At 38.3% G+C, this 20,672-nt stretch overlaps 1 protein-coding gene across 3 annotated transcripts in view; it reads left to right on the top strand.

The window, feature by feature from the left end:
* The window catches only part of TBC1D8B (TBC1 domain family member 8B), a 36,487-nt gene extending 16,329 nt beyond the window's left edge, over positions 1-20,158 (top strand). For 2 of the 3 annotated variants that reach the window (XM_054839214.1, XM_054839216.1), the window contains 16 exons: positions 808-1,015; positions 2,636-2,803; positions 4,134-4,283; positions 7,218-7,368; positions 8,741-8,955; positions 9,409-9,526; positions 10,231-10,516; positions 12,166-12,295; positions 14,764-14,862; positions 16,028-16,096; positions 16,312-16,552; positions 17,422-17,487; positions 17,789-17,872; positions 18,760-18,816; positions 19,125-19,225; positions 19,582-20,158. In XM_054839214.1, the coding sequence (XP_054695189.1) occupies positions 808-1,015; positions 2,636-2,803; positions 4,134-4,283; positions 7,218-7,368; positions 8,741-8,955; positions 9,409-9,526; positions 10,231-10,516; positions 12,166-12,295; positions 14,764-14,862; positions 16,028-16,096; positions 16,312-16,552; positions 17,422-17,487; positions 17,789-17,872; positions 18,760-18,816; positions 19,125-19,225; positions 19,582-19,992 (2,554 nt within the window). In that variant the 3' untranslated portion in view covers positions 19,993-20,158. The remainder of the gene's footprint in view (positions 1-807; positions 1,016-2,635; positions 2,804-4,133; positions 4,284-7,217; positions 7,369-8,740; positions 8,956-9,408; positions 9,527-10,230; positions 10,517-12,165; positions 12,296-14,763; positions 14,863-16,027; positions 16,097-16,311; positions 16,553-17,421; positions 17,488-17,788; positions 17,873-18,759; positions 18,817-19,124; positions 19,226-19,581) is intronic. The other variant, XM_054839215.1, reaches the window with a different exon arrangement.
* The last annotated feature ends 514 nt before the right edge of the window (positions 20,159-20,672 follow it).

Below are 20,672 nucleotides of genomic sequence, written 5' to 3'. Positions count from 1 at the left end.
TTGTAGTAATTTTATGGTTTCTCTTCAGTTCTGGTTTCTGTTGAAGCAAATGTTGCCTTTTCCTCAGAGAGCTGTCCAAATTCTCATTCAGATGTTCCGGTTTGATCTGTGGACCACAGCTGTTTACTGTGAAAAGTAACCAGGAGAAGCAACTCGGTTGTTAGGAAATTTAAATTCACATAAAGGGACTAAATCTTTGTTGGAAAATGTCACCCATCTGCAAATCAGAAATTATGATAAAGTATTTTTCTAATAATTGTTCCTACTTAAAGCTCTGTTTAAGAAAAAAAAAAATCTATTTAGTTTTGGGATGTTGCTCTACAACCAAAACATTGTTTCTGGCTGCAGTTATCTATGAAGAATTAGCCCATGGCAGATGTTTACAACGTGTGCTACTTTTCTAGCTAATTAACCTCAGTCAAGCCAAAACTCATTTTAGGTTTAAATGGACTATACTGATGGATGGGGAACCAGAGCAGATTAGGCTATTAGTATGTTTTTCTGCACTACCTGTAGGCCCTGATTCAGCAAAGTGCTTTACTGTGTAAGAACATGCTTGAATGTAGTCCCGTTTAGTGAAGTATTTAAGTATTTTGTTAAGTGGGTGTATATAGATAGGTGTGGTCCTGCCCTCTTCAAGCAAAACATTAAACCCTCCAGATCAACCCCACAGATTATGGAAGACCATGATGTTTTACTGTCTCTTCCCAAGGTATTTTTAACTTTTGTATTTGTAAAGACATTTTAAACTTACTTAATTTTTCTTTTCTTTCTCCTACCCTGTTTTTTGTTTTGTTTTTAATCTAGAGGCCTAGAGAGCCGAGCCCACAGTGAGCAGTTTAGTGCGTTCTTCAGGCTACCCAAAGAAGAGACCTTGAAGGAAGTTCATGAGTGCTTCTTATGGGTTCCTTTCAGTCATTACAACACCCATGGGAAAATGTGCATTTCAGAAAACTACATCTGCTTTGCTAGCCAGGATGGCAGCCTGTGCAGTGTAATCATTCCATTAAGAGAGGTAATGCAAACTACAAGTTGGAGCCAGTTGTACCAGAAGTTTTGCACTTGTGTAGTTTAATGCCAGTTTAGCAGATTTGCATTAGAATCTGCTTACTTTACATGATGTCATATGTTTACCCCTACCTTGGATACTGCATGTAGAAATACTGTTCGTAGGTTTATAGATCTGCTTTCATGTTTCAGCCTTTTTCCCTGTATCCTCTTTCCCTTTTCTATTTTCTCTGATTTCTGTAGCTGGGTACAGAATCCAAATTTTTTAATACTTTATTTTTTAAATGAAAAAGCTTATGCTTAATTCTCAAAGTTGAGTTAATGAGAGATTCTCAAGATAAAAAGTAAAGAATTGGAGGGTAGAGGATCTTAAAGATTAATAATCACTCTACCGTGTTTCTTAGCTCAGTAGTGCAATTCTTTTTGCAGCAGTTGAACAGTGCTGTCTGTTCAAAAGTCTATAGGAAAATCCATTGACAGTTGTTAGTGAACAAGTATCAATGCCATTACAGCTGATAGGCTCAACAGACTGAATAAGGACTGTATCGTGAAGGACATAGCATTCGTATTTCTATAGAGTACTATAGCTAGGCTGTGGAATAACTTCTGGAAAAAACCCCAACCTTTCTCCATCCCTCTGTTGACTTCATGTGATATGGGACATTGCCACATTCCAGTCTTCCAGTGTTAAAAGTTTTTCATCAGCACCCAGACATATTTTACAATAGCCTAAAAATTAACCAGGTTCTGTAATTGCTCTGTAATTGCTGTACATACTCTGTGTACGTACTACCTGACATAAGACACCTGACATAGGAGCGTGAGCTGAGCTAATTTCAGCAATATGTTTGGTGTTCCCCACCCAGATAAAGTAATTTGTTCGATTGTCTATAAATAATCCTGCAAACAATAGAGTCTTCCATAACCTGTGAAAAACAAGAAGAGGCTGTGTTAAAGGAGCTGACTCTAGATTTATTCTTGTGGATTGTCAGGCCCTCATTATTTGTTCTGCAGTACCGCAGAGTTACTTTCTTTTTGTGGTCTTTCATGCTTTGCCTATAATAAAGTAAAAGCATCAGCAATGGCAGTCAGTCTAGCTATTCATGATTGTCTCACTTGTACTTGCATTATTAAACTCTGTTAACTGCTCTAATCTGTAACTGTTCCATCATGGCAATTAAAATCAGCTCCAGCTGTCATGTGTTGTGACAGTTGTCTTTGAAAGGATATTCTCAGTGGAATTAATTCTTGTGAAACTTGTTTCATTTGATTACTTGCAAAAGCCATGTTTTGTCTGCTTTTGGATTGTAAGAATAAAAGTAACAGCTTCAGCAGGTAGAAGTTGGCAAGATTTTCAAATAAGCTCAGCACTCACAACTGGGAAAACCTTTTCAAAGATCTTTGGTACTCTGTTGAAAATCTATTGCATAATACTTATTACCTTGTGCTAAAATAGCTCCAGACCACTGAGCTTTAAAGTAGTGAGTTTGTTACTTGTGTTACTAAATCTGCTTGTGCGGTGCTTCATACTGCTATTTTACGTACACATGTATTTTTAACAGGTTTTCTCTTTTCGAAGTAAGCTGGTAAAATTTGTTGCCTAATTTATGCATCCTTGCTTCCGTAGGTCACAGGGGTGGATAAGGCAGATCCAGCCAACAGAGGAGTCAGCATTAGTACCAAAGGAAAAACAGCTTTTCGTTTCACGGAGGTTAGAGATTTCGAACAGCTTGTGGCAAAGCTCAGAATGAAATGCAATGCAACTTCGAGTCCACAACACATCATGAATACAGAGGTAGCTGCTCTGCTAATTCTAATTTCTTAGTACCTGTTCCTAGGAATAAGTTTGGGTAGTCTCACTAAGAGTTTATGCATCATTGTCAGTGTTTTGCTGTGTAATGCAACACATTTATATTTAAGCCTGAATCTAGACGCAAGATGGGTAACAATGTCTGCTGTACCTCTAAGTTTCAAGTTGTCTAAATCTTTTTTTTTTCCTCTTTTAAAAATCATGTTTCCATCTCTTGCCTTCAGACCCTTCACATTAAAACACAAGTCCAGCAGTCTGATGGAAAATTAAGTGTAGCTGTGTTGGGTTTTGCTCAAGAAGTTGATGGAACGATTGTAAGGTTGTTTCTAGATGTGAAGAAACTGTATGTGTAGTTTCATGCATAAGAAATAACAAAGCAATGACAAAACATCCCTAACAAGCATTACTTATTATTTTTGCTGTATTTCTTCCCTGAAGATTTTCCCCTGAAAAAAATTTAAATACAATCAGCTGGAGTAGCCTCTAAAGTGACAGTTTTAAGAGCGGAGAAGTGTACAAATAAATGCCTTTTGGTAGAAAATAATCAGTGTATCAGCAAAATCTCTACCTTGAGATTTTGATTCTTAAGGGTTAAAAGGCAAAAATGAATAATAAAAGCAAGATAGTTTGATATCAGCAGAAATGCTCAGCTATAAGGGTACAGCAGAGCCCTGGGAGACCTGAGTGATAAGGTCTGGTGCTCAGGGGCATTCCCTTTCAGATTATCTTATTTTGGGTTATATCTGCATCATTTTGACTTACCATGCTAAGTCATGTACCTCTGGTTTTAAGGTGTGGAAAAATAAATAACTCTGTGCCCATATGAAAGAGAATGTGTTAAACAGTGGTGCTACTATGAATGCATTCTGTTTTGGGTTCTTTCACTTAGTTTTCCATCAGGTTTCAAAAAACAATCCAGGTTCTAATGCTGGTTTTTAAATGCTCTCACATTTCTGTATAGTTCAGTATATGGCTGCATTTAAATTAATGTTTTTCTTTTGACTTCAGTGGTGATGGACAGTCAGATCTCCCTATCTATTACAGTTCTTATTATGAGTATTTGTCCTTTCATATTTAAGTTTTTGGCTGCGGAGATGCATTTTGTTTTTCTTTTTTTAAATACAGCCTCCTGAAAGCTCAGCTGTGCAGAGGAGGGATTGCTGGTTCTCATTTATTTTGGAAGTCTGTATCTGGTACCTGTGACTTAATATAATAAATAATGATGGTCCAGAAGCAAAATGGTTTCTGGTATCAGTGCTGCTTCTTGAAGGATTGTTTGGCACTTATGACTACCACTGTTAAATTTTTTTTCAAGGTTGCAGCTAGTTCTGCCTCTGACAGTCCAAAGGATTTTGATGCAGGACCATCAAAGATGGGTCAGAGAGATAACAGCAAAACTGTCAGTACAGAAGCCCTAATGACTGTCTACCACCCTCAGGATGCTGAGAATCTAGACTCTAAAATGGTAAGGAATAAAATGGCCAGCAGTTTTTGGAATCTAATTGGAAAGGACTGAAGTATATTCAAAATGTATTCCAGCAAGGCTGCTGATTTCGTCTGGGGCTTTGCCAACCTTCTTTCATCTGCATTTTCTGCATTTGGAGTCCACAGGGTGCTTCTTCATGGCTCCATTCAATTTTCTGCCCATCTTGTTTAATAATGATATGCCTTATCTTCATGGAGCTAATTCCTCCTGCTTTCCCACCCCTTGGGGAAGAGTTGGCTGTTTGTTTTGTGATAGTGAACATGTTTCGTATCTATCTGAATTGTCAAGATACGAAGTCACTACAAACTCTTTGGGAGCAAGGAGAACGTTATCAAAAAATTGACTTAATTTCTTCCTTGCTTCATTCGTTTGCACTTCTGTCTAACAAAGTTATGCTCAGGAGAATGTTTCTTTAATTGTTTTTGCAGTAGGGCATCCTATTTTTGCTTCTCCATAGTGTGTGCAAGAAGACAGAAAGGTTTTATTTTCAAATTAAGTCTTTTCGCAGCAGTGGGTAAATTAAGATATGGAATCTTTGATATTAGAAATATCAGAAAATAAACACCCTTTGGGCAGGAGAAAAGGGAATCCAGATTTTTTTGTTCTATCTTGAACAAAAGTGGAGAAAATCTACTTTTGCTTTCAGCACCTTTAATTACTTTAACAATATTAAATCTTACTGCTGCATGCACAGAAAATGTAGTGGTGGTGTTCATCCTGTCTCAGCCCTGGAGCCTTGCATGAGTTGGAGCACCTGATCATCAGTTGCTTTGCTTCAGAGAAATTGAATTGCATTTTAGGTGCATAATGAATAGTTTATCGATAATCTTGTACTTTACAAAGGATCTATTTCACTATTTCTACTATCTCAGTCTCCTACTTTGCAGGTAAAATGCCTGTAACTTCAGTTTTGTCTGAATAGGGAATTTTTACCAGTTTTCATTTTGTGAAGCAGGTTTTACTCATGTGGCTGGCCCTACTGAAGTTCAGATGCATACCCTATTGTCTTCTATGTTGATAATAATTGCTAGTTTGTAGAAACGTTCTATCTGGTTGATAAACATTTGATTAAATGTAAAACCTATATGGGCATAAGTGTTTTCATCTTTTAGTTCCCTTCCTTAATCAAACTAGACTTCATTCTCCTGCAAATTTTCCTGATTATTGATTCTCTCCTAGTGCAATTTGGAGCTCATGTAAATAAACTGAGGAAAGACTGAGAAATTGTGGGAGAATAATGACACTGATGTCATGCCATCCCTCTCTGTGCTTTCTGCCATTTGTAGACATTCTGTGCCAAATCTGTCAACTAATATAATGCAACAAAGCATGATGAATCAAAAAAAAAAAAAAGGAAGCAACCTGTTTTGCCTGTTGAGTTTCTGTGGGATATTATTTCATCTGTAACAGAGTTAGTACATTTTTATTGCTGTTAGCAAAGAACAGTTCATAGACATGTTGAAACTGAAATCTGTTAATTTATCAGAGTAATTAAGCAGATGTCTGTGACAGTGAGTTGACTTCGCAGATAATCACTTGCTTGATTTCATTGCACCGTTGTGACCAAATACTTTTTCTCATATTAAAGCTCTCAAATTAGCACAGAGAAACCTGCCACCACACATCAGCAATCTAAACCTTCTCTTCAACCTGTTTTTCCTGGTTGTCTTTTCTACTGCTTTCATTCAGTTTCATCCTTTTTCCTTCTTCTCTTGATTTACCCTTTACCAAAAGAATCTTACGCTGTTTATCACAAAGCAGCAACAAAAAATGGGATATTTCAAAATTGATCCAAGTTACGATAAGCAGATTTGTTTGTATGTATGTATGCATCATACAAACATATGTATATATTTACATGGGAATAGCTGAAAAGAATCTTAGAAGAGGAAGTTTTAATGTACCTCAATTTTTTTTTGCCATAGGAATTATATCAAGTATTGAACTTTCTTATCCATTACGCTGGCAATGCATTTTTGGAACACCTCAGGAGAAGTATGATGGCAGAATTTGTCTGCACAGTTGCACCTTGCACTGATGAGCTGTCTTACTGCTTTATAACTGTTCATTTACTCCTTTTAAGTCCCTAGTACTTTTGTGGTCCTTTGATAATTAGGTAGTTTTTGGTGATGTGCTGTCAAAGTTGCAAGTGATTCAATCTAGAAGTAACAAATAGCTAGTGATTTTTATTTTTTTAAATAAGTTTAGCAGAATAGTGAACAATAAAACATAACAAATAGATGGTGATGACTTCATTCTAAAATGAAAATCCAGCTTGCTGTTTATGGGTTGGAATCATTCGTAAGTGGGAAGTAAGGAAAAAGTTGAACTTGGGAGTGACTTGAAAAAGGTGAAAAGGAGTGATTGATTGCTGTCTTAATACAGCACCGGGGGGCTTCAAGTGAAGTTAGAAGGCAGCAGCTTTGTCTGGGTTCAGAAAGCAATTTGCAGGGAAAAATCTGCTGTCTGTTGTTAAATTCAGAGAGATTGCCTCTGCTGAGGAGAGGTGCTTGTGCTTCTATTTGCTGGAGGATGGCGGAGGATTTTGCAGATGTTTACTTGACCTTACTGTCCTGTGGCACTTGCTGTTGGTTTCTGTCAGATGGGATACTGGCTTAGATTTACCTTTGATCTGATCTGGTATAGATATTCTTGTAATAATACACTTTAAAGAGGAGTAGGTCATGTAGGAGATGGCATTGTATGCCAGACTTATAGCCAAACTTATACCATACACAGGTTAGATTTTGCTCTGATTTGCATCAGCATTCATTTCGCGTATCAATATGGATGCCCGTGCTGTCATTTCCAGTTTATATGAACAAAACTGAGAGCAAAAGTTGGTTCTGTTCTCTGAAACATGAGGAAAATCTTCCAGTATACTTAATGCTTGTTGTCTTCTGCTTTTCATAGTTGAAAGAAAAAATGAAAGAACAGTCCTGGAACATCCTCTTTGTCGAACGGGGACATGGTGTCAGTATGTTTCGAACAAAGAAGACTCGAGACCTGGTTGTAAGAGGGATCCCGGAGGCATTAAGAGGAGAGCTCTGGCTACTCTTCTCAGGTATTGCATAGCAAATATAATTGATTCAGTTTTGTGGGCTCTACTGTACGGATATTCTAGTTACTGACTGAACGTAGTCTGACAAAAAATGCTCTTACCTCTGGCAACATCTCCAAACCTTTCTGAAGACAGCTCAAAACGATGAGCAGGATAATTTTGTCTATTATTTTGTTTTGCATTGATTCAAACTAAATCTGCATCTGCTTCTTTTTACAACAAACTCAATTGAGAAGATAAGAATACATGCTGTTCCAGGCGACAGTCAGTTTCAGCAAAGCCTCTTTATTTGCTAAAACGAAAAGCATGTTTGAGGGACTGTGTTTCAATTGTTTTGATTTAAGCTTTCTGAGAGGATAGTGTTATCAGACACAAGAAAAATGTTTTCCTGGCAGAGAATTTGGCCCCAGTTAGCAGCAGCTCTTTCCTATATGCTGTTGCTTTGTTTAAAGAGTGAGGACTGTCTTACACATATGGGATCTCTTGCCAAAGCTGTGAATGTACTTTTGTGGCTTTATTCTGTAGAACACACCTGTGTCAGAGGACTTAACTTGAGGAAGGGAGGCCCAGGGGATTAAGATACCGCTTTATAACACCTCTGTGTGCTTTCTATTCCCATTCACTGAAACACTTAGAAAAGCAGCAGCCACCAACTTGATCAGGGTCATACGTACAAGAAGGCCGTGTCAGATTCAGAAAATGAGCTGCATGTTTTGAGGAGGCACCCAGGACCTTATCTGCTAGGTGTACTCGCTGTGTTCCCCGGGGCAAAGCTTTCTGCTGTTCCAGAGGATCTGTTTATTGTAACAAATGCATTTTATACTCTTCACTCAGCCCACTGTGTGGTAGTTCCTTTTGAGGACATGTGAACATAGATTTACCTTTGCTAGTGTTCTTTGAGCATTTACATAGGCATTTATGCTTCTGTAACCAGACCAATATCTCTGTCATGGAAGGTGTTGACATAAAAGTTACAGGATTAATTAGGTAAATATCAGTCCTTTGCCCAGTTTTTCTAATCTATTTCCAGCTCTACAAACGGAAAGGTATTGTGTTTGCCAGAAAACTTGGGCAAAATTGTAGGTGAAAGGAAGCTTCCCCCCTCCCCCCCCCAAATGAAACAAGTAAGTCAAAATCAACTTTATAATGGAAAGTGACTTAGATTTCCTCCAAGCCTTATGTTATTTTGCTTTTCTGTTTTCATTTCAGAGTAATTCCATTAATTTCAGTGGAATTACTCATACATTACTGCAGTAACATCTGGTGACTCATGGGGTACCTCAGTAGTCACTGAAAAATTTTATACAAACTGCAGACAGTCACATAGATACTTTACTGTTGTCCTCTAATACTGTGCAATACAATGTATTGGCAGGTGCTGTAAATGATATGGCATCCAACCCTGGTTATTACACCGAGTTGGTGGAAAAGTCCTTAGGAACGTGCACTTTAGCTACTGATGAAATTGAACGAGATTTACGTCGCTCCTTACCTGAGCATCCTGCTTTTCAAAGTGACACAGGAATTTCTGCGCTCAGGAGAGTTCTTACAGCGTATGCATACAGGAATCCCCAAATTGGATATTGTCAGGTACAGCTGTTTTGAGACTCTTACTGTTGGTTGTCTAAATATTAGCTCATGATGGCAGTGTAGTGGCACCTCATAAAATCAATCACATAAATATGTAATGGTTTCTTGCTCAGTGGTTCACTTACTTTGCTTATTTTGTCCTACTGTGTAACATGAGTTTTTACATTGTGCTTGAATTTGTTGATAAATGCTGTCATGTCCACTTCATATATGCCTTTGCATTCTTACTAGACTTTTAGCAGTTAAAAATATTTTTATGTAGTTTAAATACTATGCTTTGTATTAAATAATATAGAGGTAAAAGTCTTATATTGGTTACAGCTGTAGGTTATGCTAGCACTCTAAAAATGTGCTGTAAAGTGCTTTCAGAAGTATAAATTTTAACAAATGACAACAGTTGTGTTTTCATCATCTTTCCTCGTAAATGCTTCCTTTCCTGTTTAAATATTACAGGCAATGAATATTTTGACATCAGTACTTCTGCTATATGCTAAGGAAGAGGAAGCATTCTGGCTTTTGGTTGCTGTGTGTGAAAGGATGCTACCCGATTATTTCAATCGTCGAATCATTGGTAACATACGTCTGTCTTTTTATCTGTCTAGAATTGAATGTAAATGATCATTCATTAAGAACAAGGAATGAGCTGAAGGCTGAACAGTGGAGAGAAACTGTTGCATTTGGTTCAGTATTGTGAAGTAGAAAATGGAAGTTACAGAGAACGTCCCAAGATGATTCCTTAAGCAGGAGTGGATATGATTTTCAGATACTGTTATTACTCTAGGCATAACTACTCAGGAAGTAGTCAAATAGACTATTATACTGTTCTTTTGGAATTATAACTGCAATTCATACTATTTATTTGAAACTTAGTCAACTTAAATAAAGAAAAAACCATTACTCCATCCAGGTCCAGACTTAGTCTTTGATCTCATGCTCAGTACTTGTAGTTGTGTATGCTAGAAGAAGATCGGATGCGAAGTTTTTCTCTCATTGCAGAGAGGGTGTATTGGCTGTCAGGAGAATCATTGGAAGTAGCCACACACCCACAAAAGTGCTAACACACTTTATAGCATGCAGCAAGGCTCTGAACCCAGGCATAGACCGCATCGCTTCCAGCATGGGGAATGAAGCCAATGGTTCCATGCAGCTAGGCCAGTGTTTGATATACAACAAAGTTGCATAAGGACGGGGCTTTATTTCTGGCCAGTGCTCTGCAAAAAGTACGCTTCTCTGTATTAAGATTTGGGTGGTGGTTTTGTTATCCTTTCCCTGCAGGTGCCTTGGTAGATCAGGCAGTGTTTGAGGAGCTCATCAGGGTTCATCTGCCTCAGTTGACAGACCACATGACGGACATGACTTTTTTCTCCTCGGTCTCTCTCTCCTGGTTCCTTACCCTTTTTATCAGTGTGCTGCCTATTGAAAGTGCAGTCAATGTGGTGGACTGTTTCTTCTATGATGGAATAAAGGCAATCTTGCAGCTGGGTCTCGCAGTGCTGGAATACAACATGGAGAAATTGCTGACTTGTAAGGATGATGCAGAAGCAGTCACTGTTCTCAACAGGTATCAGTGTAACTGTTACTCTTATGGGCTGCATAGCAGCTTCTATAATTGCAAATAGATAAGTCATTCTGGGGCAGCTGAGAAGACATCTGACCAAGATTTCCAAAGGCTTCAAAGGAATTAAGTGTTAATCTCAGGCCGAAATTCTGGAAGGGGTGGCTGGAAAGTGTGCCTGGATCCTCTGAAAATCTCATCCTCTTCTAAAACCATTGCCGTTTTGTGTATTTTAAAGTAAAAGCAATGTGGGTTTTGCCTGGAATTTAAATCACATAGAGAAGGTGGCTTTCCTTAATGATGAGGTAATCTACAGCACGCTACAACTGTTCCAAACAGTTTGGGCATCAGCTTAGTGACAACATATTCTACACCTCAGTTGTTGTAGTTCAGGCTATTGGCTCCTCCGCTGCTAATGACTTAAAATAGAAATAAGACAAAAAACATGCGATGAGGACAGTCATGACCAGATGTTTGTTCTATATTAGCATTTGAAGAATAAATTCAAATATGCAACATAAAGTGCGTTTTAAACTATGTATCGCAAGTAAAACTACCTACCTAAATTCCGTTGTTGCTGCTGTGATTGTGAATTATGGAGTATTAAAACAGCAAAAATGACTGTGCTGTCACCAAGTTATGACTGTTAAGAACTGATAATAAGAATTTCCTTTTAGTGAGACTTTTAAATGTTGCATGTTTGAATAGGGTAGGAGCTACAGAATTAATGAGGAAAGTGTGATTTTTATTATAAGAGACCACACAGCCTGGTATTTATTGTAAAACCCGGCTGTACTCATTTAAATATTTAACACTTGAAAAACTGAACATTAAGAGCACATTCACTCAGCTTAAATATATTAAGATTTAAAATCTAGAAGTCTAGTGAAATTTTAATTTTCCCTTGAACTAAACAGGCTGCTGTTCCCACTTGACACCCAAGATTTTTGATGATTATTACAAACTCCTTTTGAACTCTTGCTTTCAACATTTTATCTGGCTGCAATACTCCTGTTGCACAGTTAATCCAGCCTGCAGCATGCTGGCATATTTAAAAAAAAAAATCATTACAGTAGTTTGCCTCTCCTCAAGGAAAAGGAAGCCATCAGTCTGTAGATACGTGTTCCTCGATGTTGGCAAAGGAGTTGACCAGCCTCCATGGTGGATCTCTTTACGCTGGGCATGTAGGTGTGATGGGCATGTAGGTGTGATCAGGCCTGTCTTGGCTTATGCATCCGAGGGAATAAAGATTGCCTCGGTCACAGTTCAGGACAATCTTCTTTCCCCTCTCCCAGTTATGTAGTACAACCTTGCTAGGTGGATTAGAGAACCAGGGGAATGCCAAGTGGAAGGGACCTTGGCAAGTCTCTAGTCTAATTTTCCACTCAGAAGAGGATTACTAGATCACATCAGCCATGGTATTGTCTAGCTGGGTTTTAGAAACTCCCAAGGCTAGAAGCTCTACAACCTTCTCTGGGTAGCCGGTTCCCGTGTTTGTATATCTTTAACTATTACAGCATATTTGTGCTACTCATGCTGATATTCTTTGCTATTTCCCATTCTCTGCACACTTTTTCTTCAGTAGATGCTGATGTTATCGTTTTGCTGTCATAAACTGGTTCCTGATGATTTCTCGTGTGTTTTGCTTTGTGCAGATTTTTTGACAGTGTCACTAACAAAGACAGTCCTTTGCCTCCAGCTGTGCAGCAGGGCTCCAGCCTCAGTGATACAAAGAGTGACCATCCAAAAGTGGACATTACTGATTTGATCCGAGAATCAAATGAAGTATGTGTTCTTGTGGGTATGTTTTCGCATCCCATGCAGTGTTTACATTGCATGGGCTACCCTGAAAATAGTGCAGCTGCACTGTACAAACTAGAATTAAAATTCTGTCTAGATTGGTAGAAATTGGGCTCTGTATTTTGTTGTGCCTCACTGAAAACTCTGTATGTTATGGGATAGATTTGTTTTGGTTTTTTAACTGCCTGGAATGTGCTTGCTAGGCTGTCCTGAATGGAGCTCCCTAGGTTCATCACAGGTTATGTATTGCCATCCCTCATTTACTTATTAGTATGTCAACTAAATGACAAAGTATAGCAGAAACAGCCCTTGCATTTGCTAATTTGAGACTGATTACTGCACATTGCAGATAGTGGTAACATTTGACATAATAACCCGTGCAGGTAGCTCTGTACTTGAGTAGTTTACTGTATAGGTTAAATGACTGTTTAGAGATGTGTTGGGTGAGGAAGACCAGTTATGATCTTTTAGCACTTTCTTTCAATTTTCAAGTTTGATTTCTGCAGCGTCTAGCTTTGCAGCTCTCCATTGGGGAGGAAATAGGTCTAGCTTCTCCTTTTCCTTTTGTCCTCCGATTTTCATAAGATGTTTCCTTCTTTGGCATGATTTGTATCAGAGTATGAATCCATTTGTAGATATTTCTGCTTAGCTCACCTGAAGTGAAAGCCAAGCTGAGAGATTTGTTCACATTTTGTTTTTTCTATTAGCTGGTTTCTTTTATCTATATGATTCTCTTTCTCTTTTCTCTTTCTCTTTTCTCTTTCTCTTTTCTCTTTCTCTTTTCTCTTTCTCTTTTCTCTTTCTCAGTCATTTGTTTCTAGTGAAAGATCCACAATACATCTCTTTTTGAAAAATGTCCTGGACTTGGCTCAGAAAAGATTAACTAACTGTAATTTATATAATTTAGGACCTTTCTCTATTGATTTTTACTGAGAAGAGGGCTTTGCCTTTAGTGGGATGAACAAAGACAAGAATCAGAAAATCAAGTTCTCTTGAAGTGTCTTTACAGCATTGAGCTAACCATATAAAAAGTCTTTGCGTCTGCTATCAGTATTGTTTCACAAGAATGTTATACTGAAGAACCATGTTTGTAAAACGCTTTATGATTCTTGTAAGAAGAGTTGCATACTATTATGTATCTTTCTTGTCATGGGGAGATCTCATAGTGAGGGTGAATACTCGCAGAATAAAGAATACTCGAAGAATAAAGAGAGGTGGTAAATAATGAAGTGCTGTATATTGCATTCTGAAGTGTAATCTGAAGCTTTCACAGAGATGGAATCATTACTGAAAGACAAAGCAAAAGAAGCTCCCTTTCTCCTTCCCCTGCCTTTGCAGGCAGGTAACTGGTCCAAAGTAATAGCCTCTGATTTGGTTTGGCTTTTGAACGTTGCTGTTAGGTGGTGGTTGTTCATCACTTACCCTTTCAACTCTGATCTTTTTTTTTTTCTAGCTTCAACACAACCAGTTCCTCTAACCTTTCCTCAAAGGTTATGTGCTCAGACTCTTTATGACTGTGTTGCAGTTTTTCATGTCTTGTTGTAAGTGCATTGCCGAAAATGAAAACAAAACACACTGCAGAAAAAAGTTTGGTCTGAAAGTCCTGCTAGTTTGGTTGTTTGCCTCTCATTTGTTCTCAGAGTTTGTTAATAGAACCAGTTGTGCACATAGTGCATGATGATCGTGGTTAGGCCCTGTCATCCTGGTTGCATGTGTTGCTGAAGAGTGTCAGAAACCTTAGAGCAGTAAAGATGTATCCTATCCACTGTTGCAGTTCTACCCACTAGACTGAATTTCCTCATAGAAGGAAATTTAATTAATTTCACATCATCTTGATAAAGAACGTTAGCCTGTTTTGATTTATCTTATCTTATCTGTTTCTGTTTAGATTTTAATTGTTTGATAATTTGTTCCATGATTTCTCTGGGAACTTGTTTCTAGTTTTTGCCTGCTATTCCACTTTTCTTTAAAGATAGATGCATTTATTCTAGTCCAATGCACAGACACCTTTCCTGTCCTTCCAAAATTCCAGAGGTAGCTAGGAACGGCTCAGAAATTACTTCAGCTAATTTCTAAAGTTCACTAGAGTGAACTTCAAGCCCTGACGACAACTTACACATCTTATACTTTGCTACCCTGCAGTAGTAGTCACCATGTGATAGCAGAGTTGGATATAGAGCCGACACATGGTAAAATCCCTTGCTTTGTCTTCCCACACAGTGAACTACTCCAGTTCCTTCTTTTTCCATCACTCTTTGAAACACCTGCCCTTTTAAAAGTTATGCTATTTAGGGAGAATGTTAGTGCTCTAGTAAGTGATTTTTTTCTCAGAGTTTCTGGGATGTTCCTTTGTGTCCATACCTGCATTGTATTTAGATGCAAGAAAGACAAAAATATCTGCTTAGATGTGTCTAGCAACAGTTGATTTCATGGAATGATGCTTTTCTTCTTAGAGATATGGCGATATTCGATATGAGGATGTTGAGAGCATGCGCTGCAGGAACAGGCTTTATGTGATTCAGACGTTAGAAGCTACGACCAAGCAGAATGTGGTGAGTGACTTGGAAGAGCTAAACCCTTCCCTCTGATAAAATTCGTTCTTTTGGAAAATTCTGGGAAGAGCCACATTTTCCAGGGCCGAATATGTAATTTTATACACTGAAATCCCTGTCATCTGCAGGGTGTCCGTGAACTGAGGTTTGGCCTGTGACGTTTTCAGTCTGTGAATCACAGCATGACCTTCTGGTCTTCTTACAAGTAACACCATCGCAGACAACTTCTAAAAGCTGGCATATCTCTGACACTTTGCATTGATTGGAACAGGCTGACCTATACTTCTAGCTGTTGTTGTTAAATTGTTAATGCATTTCTCTTGGACGCATAGAGCACTGTAAAATGTCCACAGTGCTACAGTAGAACAGTTAATCACCTGCATTTTTACTCTGGGAAGCAATCCCAAATGTCACCGAAGAGTGAGACAAGGGTTGCTTTTTTTCTGTGCTGTGCATGAATGTCCGGTAATGCGTGTGGTAGCTCTTCAGCTGCCAACATCATCCTTTAAGTTCAGATTCCTGAATGAAGGTGGAGGTTGGAAGGTGCTTCCTTTGCCTATTTTCTTCAGTAGCTGATTTCCAACGACTGATGATAATACTAGTCTATTTAAGAAGCAGTGCTTCTTTCTGTAGTAAATGTGGCTTGTAGCAACTGATACTAAATGCTGTTGCTAAGATGATAACTTGTATTTCATTTTACAAAACGTATGTATCGTGAAGATGGAACCTGGTTTTGTAGCTAACTTTTTTTTTAAAAAACAAAGCTGTGAACAATTTTTTTTTTTTTAATTTAAAGAATGAGGATTCATCTTCACTGTTGAGAGCTGTACATGCATTTACCCTTTAAAGGAAGCTATATGTTATATCGTTATAAATATTTGAGTTTTATCTCCTGGGTTTCATAGTGTAGTCTCCATACATGCAAGTAACATGACTAGCTTTAAGCTCCCCCTTTTTTTTTCTTTTTTAAAATTATTTCTTTCAGTCTATAATCTTCTGATTGCTTTTAAAAATAAGTTCTATTGTTACTCCTAATTGTAACATGCCAAAACCTGGAATATTCAAACAGTTTTAATGTAGGGTTAAGTCTCCCATAACTTTATTCTACAGGCTTATTCCAAAGAGGGAAGACTCATTAATTAATTTTCTCTGAATTTTGTTTTAGCTACGTGTTGTGTCCCAGGATGTAAAATTCAGTCCTAGTGATCTTGAAGAGCTTTATGAATTATTCAAGGTAATGTGCTATTTTCCTCACTTAACAAACATCCATCTTAATGGCGAACTGTGTTATGAGCGTGAAACAGTTTTAACAAATTGAGATAAAAGCTAGATTCAACATATGTTTTACATGTCAGCTTTAAATCAAATTACACAGTTAACTTCCCACATCTTTCACCCAGAGAGAGTTGTTGTCTCAGAAAATCTAACATTTTTCTATTTCCTTTGCAGAAGGAGCACTTTCTTTCCTGTTATTGGAATGTAAATAGTCCCGTCTTACAACATCATGATGCCAGCCTGCCATATCTTGACCAGTATCGGATTGATTGCCAGCAATTCAGGGTTCTCTGTCATCTCTTGAGCCCCTGGTCACACTGTGCAAACAGAGACTCGCTTGCATTGTGGACGTTCAGACTGATGGATGAGAGCTCCGATTGCCTTATAAACTTCAAACAATTTGCCTGTGTTCTTGGTACGAGAACAACATATATATGTAGCACACTTAAAAGGGAACTCCATCTTGGGAGTAGTCCTGGAGTGTATCGCCTTCCATATACTATATAAAGAGCCTAAGGAGACTAGACATATGATTTTTATCATATGACATTAAATGCAAAGACTGTCTGAATGGCAAGCCAAATGCTTGAAATGTATTTATAAGCTTGAGAGTGGGAGCTACACTATTTAGGTGCATGCTAAAGGCTTTAAGTTATGGAACTGTGCTTTCATTTTCTTGTCTGTATTTCACCATGAAATAGCTAGCACAAGGCTTTACAAACTAGTAATTTTTCTGAGACGTTAATCCCCTGGAGAATAATCTCCTATTTGAGATTAAATTTAAATATGGCTTTACCATCAAAATATCAGAAAATTAGGAAATGGTGTGATCTCATTGCCCAGTCTGTTTGGTTGATGAGAAATGCTTCCTCATATTAAGCTGTCTCATACATAGATTGTGCAAGATGACCAATGCCTGATATCTCTGGGGAACTGAAAGTTTTCTTGACTTACTACTCTGTTCCTTTAATCTTGTTTTCAAAGTAATGTTGTTCAGGAAACGAGAATTTAAGGGACAATGCTGACAAGATGTTAGCGCTATATTTCTTTGGTGCTATGGTTTCATTTTAGTAAGTCATAGACATTATTAATGTTCTTTCCTCCAGGCAAACCCCAGACTCAGCTGCAGGTGATACTTCCTTAAGCTTCATCTCTAATTATACTTGATGTAAGGTGGGACACATGTCCACTTCCAACCTACCTGGGTTCTGTTTCTTTAGGTTGAGAGGGTGTGGAAAAGTTTGGTCCATTTGAACAGACTGTCTTGCCTCTTTCCTCTAACAGATACCATGTATAATGGAAGTTTCACTGACAAACTCAAGCTTCTTTTTAAGTTGCACATCCCTCCAGGTAGGTGAGAGGCGGTGGCATTTGGGGAGGGCTGTTTTTGGCTTTTATCATCTTTGCATTTTTTTTTTCTTAGCTTTACTTTTCTTCCTGTTGTCACCAGTCCTGGCTACAGTGTAGTCCAATAGCTGAATACAGATGTGTATTTTTTCCAGAGTCATGTATTCTTTGGGAAGGACTTCATCTGCTCCAACACTATTTCTCTTCATAGGGACCATTTGTCCGTACAAAGCTTTTGCTTTTTATCACTGCTTTGGTAATGCTTGGGAACCACAAAACCACTTTATTCATTTATTTACTGCAGCTTTTACTGAAGTCGAATCTCTGAGCCCTTCCAAAGGTGGTGATCTTTCAAAAGAAGAACTGATCCACTTCAGCCAACTCAGTGGTAAGCTCCAGAGTGCAGGGCTTTGCCTGTAGCATATTAGGAGGAATCTATTAAGTATCTTGTGGTGAAAAATGGGGAGCGCTCTTCTGAAAATTAGTAAATCCAGTAAATCATATCACTGTTAACAAGAATAATCTGCAAAGATCTTCTGTAGATAGTTACATTTTCATAAAGTAGCACAGAATTTGTGGCTAGCTAGTCTGATGATTGAATTCAAAGGCCACAGGTGTTTACATGGAAATAGGGGAGTGTATTTGGTCAGCACTTTTCAGCATAGCAGGCCACCTGTTGCAATGGTTGTTGAAGAGATGGCCGTTTCACTTTTGTGTTCAAGGCATAAAGGGATGATATTTCCTACCTCAAGAAATAAAATATCCAAATCCATAATTATTTTGAGGCACATAAGCAAGCATTTCAAAATCCTTTGCTTCCATGTTAAACCAAATAAGCTGAAAAAAGTTTTGTGGGGTCTAGGTTTATGGAGTTGATCAAATGTTCTGTTTGGAAAGCTGTGTGTTTTTACTTCTTTGGAAGACAGATCCTTTTTGGATTTTTAAAACTATCTAAAAGAACCTTATCTGTAATATACGTGTACTGTTCTCCCCAGTGTTCGAGACATGGGCCATGAATATTATGAAGATTATTTGCTTCATATAACTGATTGCAGTTTCTTTCATGATCTCCAGCCTCATGGTGGCTTCTATTTTTATAGAAATTATACAAATCTTACTGTGTGGTTTCTTCTTGGCCTAATCTGTGTTGAGAACATAGGGGTGAGTGAGGGTCTTGCTCCTTAAGGAAGGAATTTTTGATAAAAGGAAGTGAACCATTGGTCCTCCTTTCTCAAATAAATAAGTCTTTCTTCTTTTTCTCCTCCTAAACTGTAGTTTCATCTGTTGGGGATAGTCTTGAAAATTATTCTCTGAAGAGCAGCCCAGAAAAAGGTAAAGAATCCTGGAGACACATTTGGTAACCATCTTTTAGGGGAGCAGAGCTGGGAAAGTGTGTGGTGACAAAGTGTACTGAGTAACGTCAGCTCTAGTGTAGTGCTAACATTATATCTGCTTTTATAAGTATAGTCCTGGGGGGCGAGAGGTAAAAGTAAACTCTGATCCTATTTGGTCCTTGGCTCCACCACTCTGTTGAGAAGGAATGACATTGAGGATGCCAGTTCTTTTGCTCATCATCCCTCATGGGAAGCTCTTAGTTCTTGTTTGTTCATTTTTTTTTTCTTCTTCTTCTTTTTGTCAAGTAGGGAAGGGGAGGGTTGACATTCAGGCATATCTGAAGCAATGGCAAGATGAACTTCTTAAAAAAGAAGAAAACATTAAGGATTTGCCAAGAATGAATCAGGTAAACTGTCTGTCTGAGTCTTACGTAAGTCTGTTTTTGACTGCTGTTTATCCTTTAAGTCCAATTAGTAGTTTTCTAAAGGATTTGTAGGATCTCTTAAATTTCAGACCTTCACATTAATAATTAGACTGTGGGTGGTTTTTTTTTAAAACTGCTGTAACTGTAAGCTTATGAAGAGAGGGACTTTCAGACACACTTAGGTTTATCAGGGCTGGTCCACACCCATATTGTCATTAGAGCGGTTGTTGTACCAGGTGCCTGGCAGCAGCCAGCACTGGATTTTGATCACAATGTGCAGTGAAACAGGACAGTTGTGTTGCTGTTCTCTGAATAGTGTCCTCTATATCTCTCTGTAGTCTCAGTTCATCCAATTCTCAAAAACTCTGTACAATCTGTTCCATGGGGATCCCGAGGAGGAACTGTTATATCGGGCTATAGCGGTGGTTACCAGCCTCCTGCTGAAAATGGAAGAAGTTGGGAGAAGACTGCAGAGTCCCACATCACCGGTCCAAAGTCCAGTTGCTGTTACGGAGGTGCCTGCTGAAATCCCCAGAAAAGGGCAGGAGGAAAACAGCTCTGAGCAGACTGAAGGCAGCAGAGCACAGAGATTGAGAGGGAACCATGAGTGGTCTTTTGCCTTTGAACAGATTCTGGCATCCTTATTAAATGAGCCAGCCTTTGTGAGATTTTTTGAGAAACCTCATGACATAAAAGTTAGAATAGAGAGTGCTAAAAACTTACAACTTAAAGCAAGAACCAGAGTGTAATTTTCTTTACCTTTGACTCTGAATTAACCACATAAAGCGCTTACAAATGAAGGTTGTTAGTGTGGAAATTGAGTCTGGTGTTTATATAGGGAATGAAGTTTGAAGGGATAGCTTTAGCTATCAGAATACTGGTATGTAATGTAAATAAAAATAATTTGAAGCACAATCACTTTCTTGCATTGTTCATAAGTTCCATTCCAAAAAAAGGACTGAATAATAAACTGTCTTTACCATGTTATTAAAATATGCAACATTACTTGGAAATACTGGGTGTGACCTATTGCAAACCTATCTGAATGACAGCTGTTACAGTGTGTGCTCTCCAGGTTCAGTTCTATTACAGTGATAAGGGAATGACTTCCAGCCATTTTCACTTAAAAGGAGTATCGACAGCTTAGAGATTGTCTTCCAGGTTAGTTTAGTTATTTCCAAACTTAGATGTGGACTGGAATCAAAGCAAGGTGAAGACTAGGAATAGAAGCTATGGTAGGTGCAAGAGGGTGAGGTTAGAGAAGAAAGTTGCCCTGCTCTCAGTTCCTCTGCTTTGGTGTTACTGATGGTCCTGGACTCTTGCATATTCCAGCCCCTCATTGGCAGTTTGCAGGCTGCATTCTCCCAGACCCCATCTCAGTTTTTGCAGCAAACAGCTGGTTTCCTGCTTTTCTAGCTCAGCCTGTGTA

Source organism: Grus americana, chromosome 12, assembly GCF_028858705.1.
Source record: "Grus americana isolate bGruAme1 chromosome 12, bGruAme1.mat, whole genome shotgun sequence".
NCBI classification, from domain to species: domain Eukaryota; kingdom Metazoa; phylum Chordata; class Aves; order Gruiformes; family Gruidae; genus Grus; species Grus americana.
This window is presented reverse-complemented; position numbering and strand designations above follow the sequence as displayed.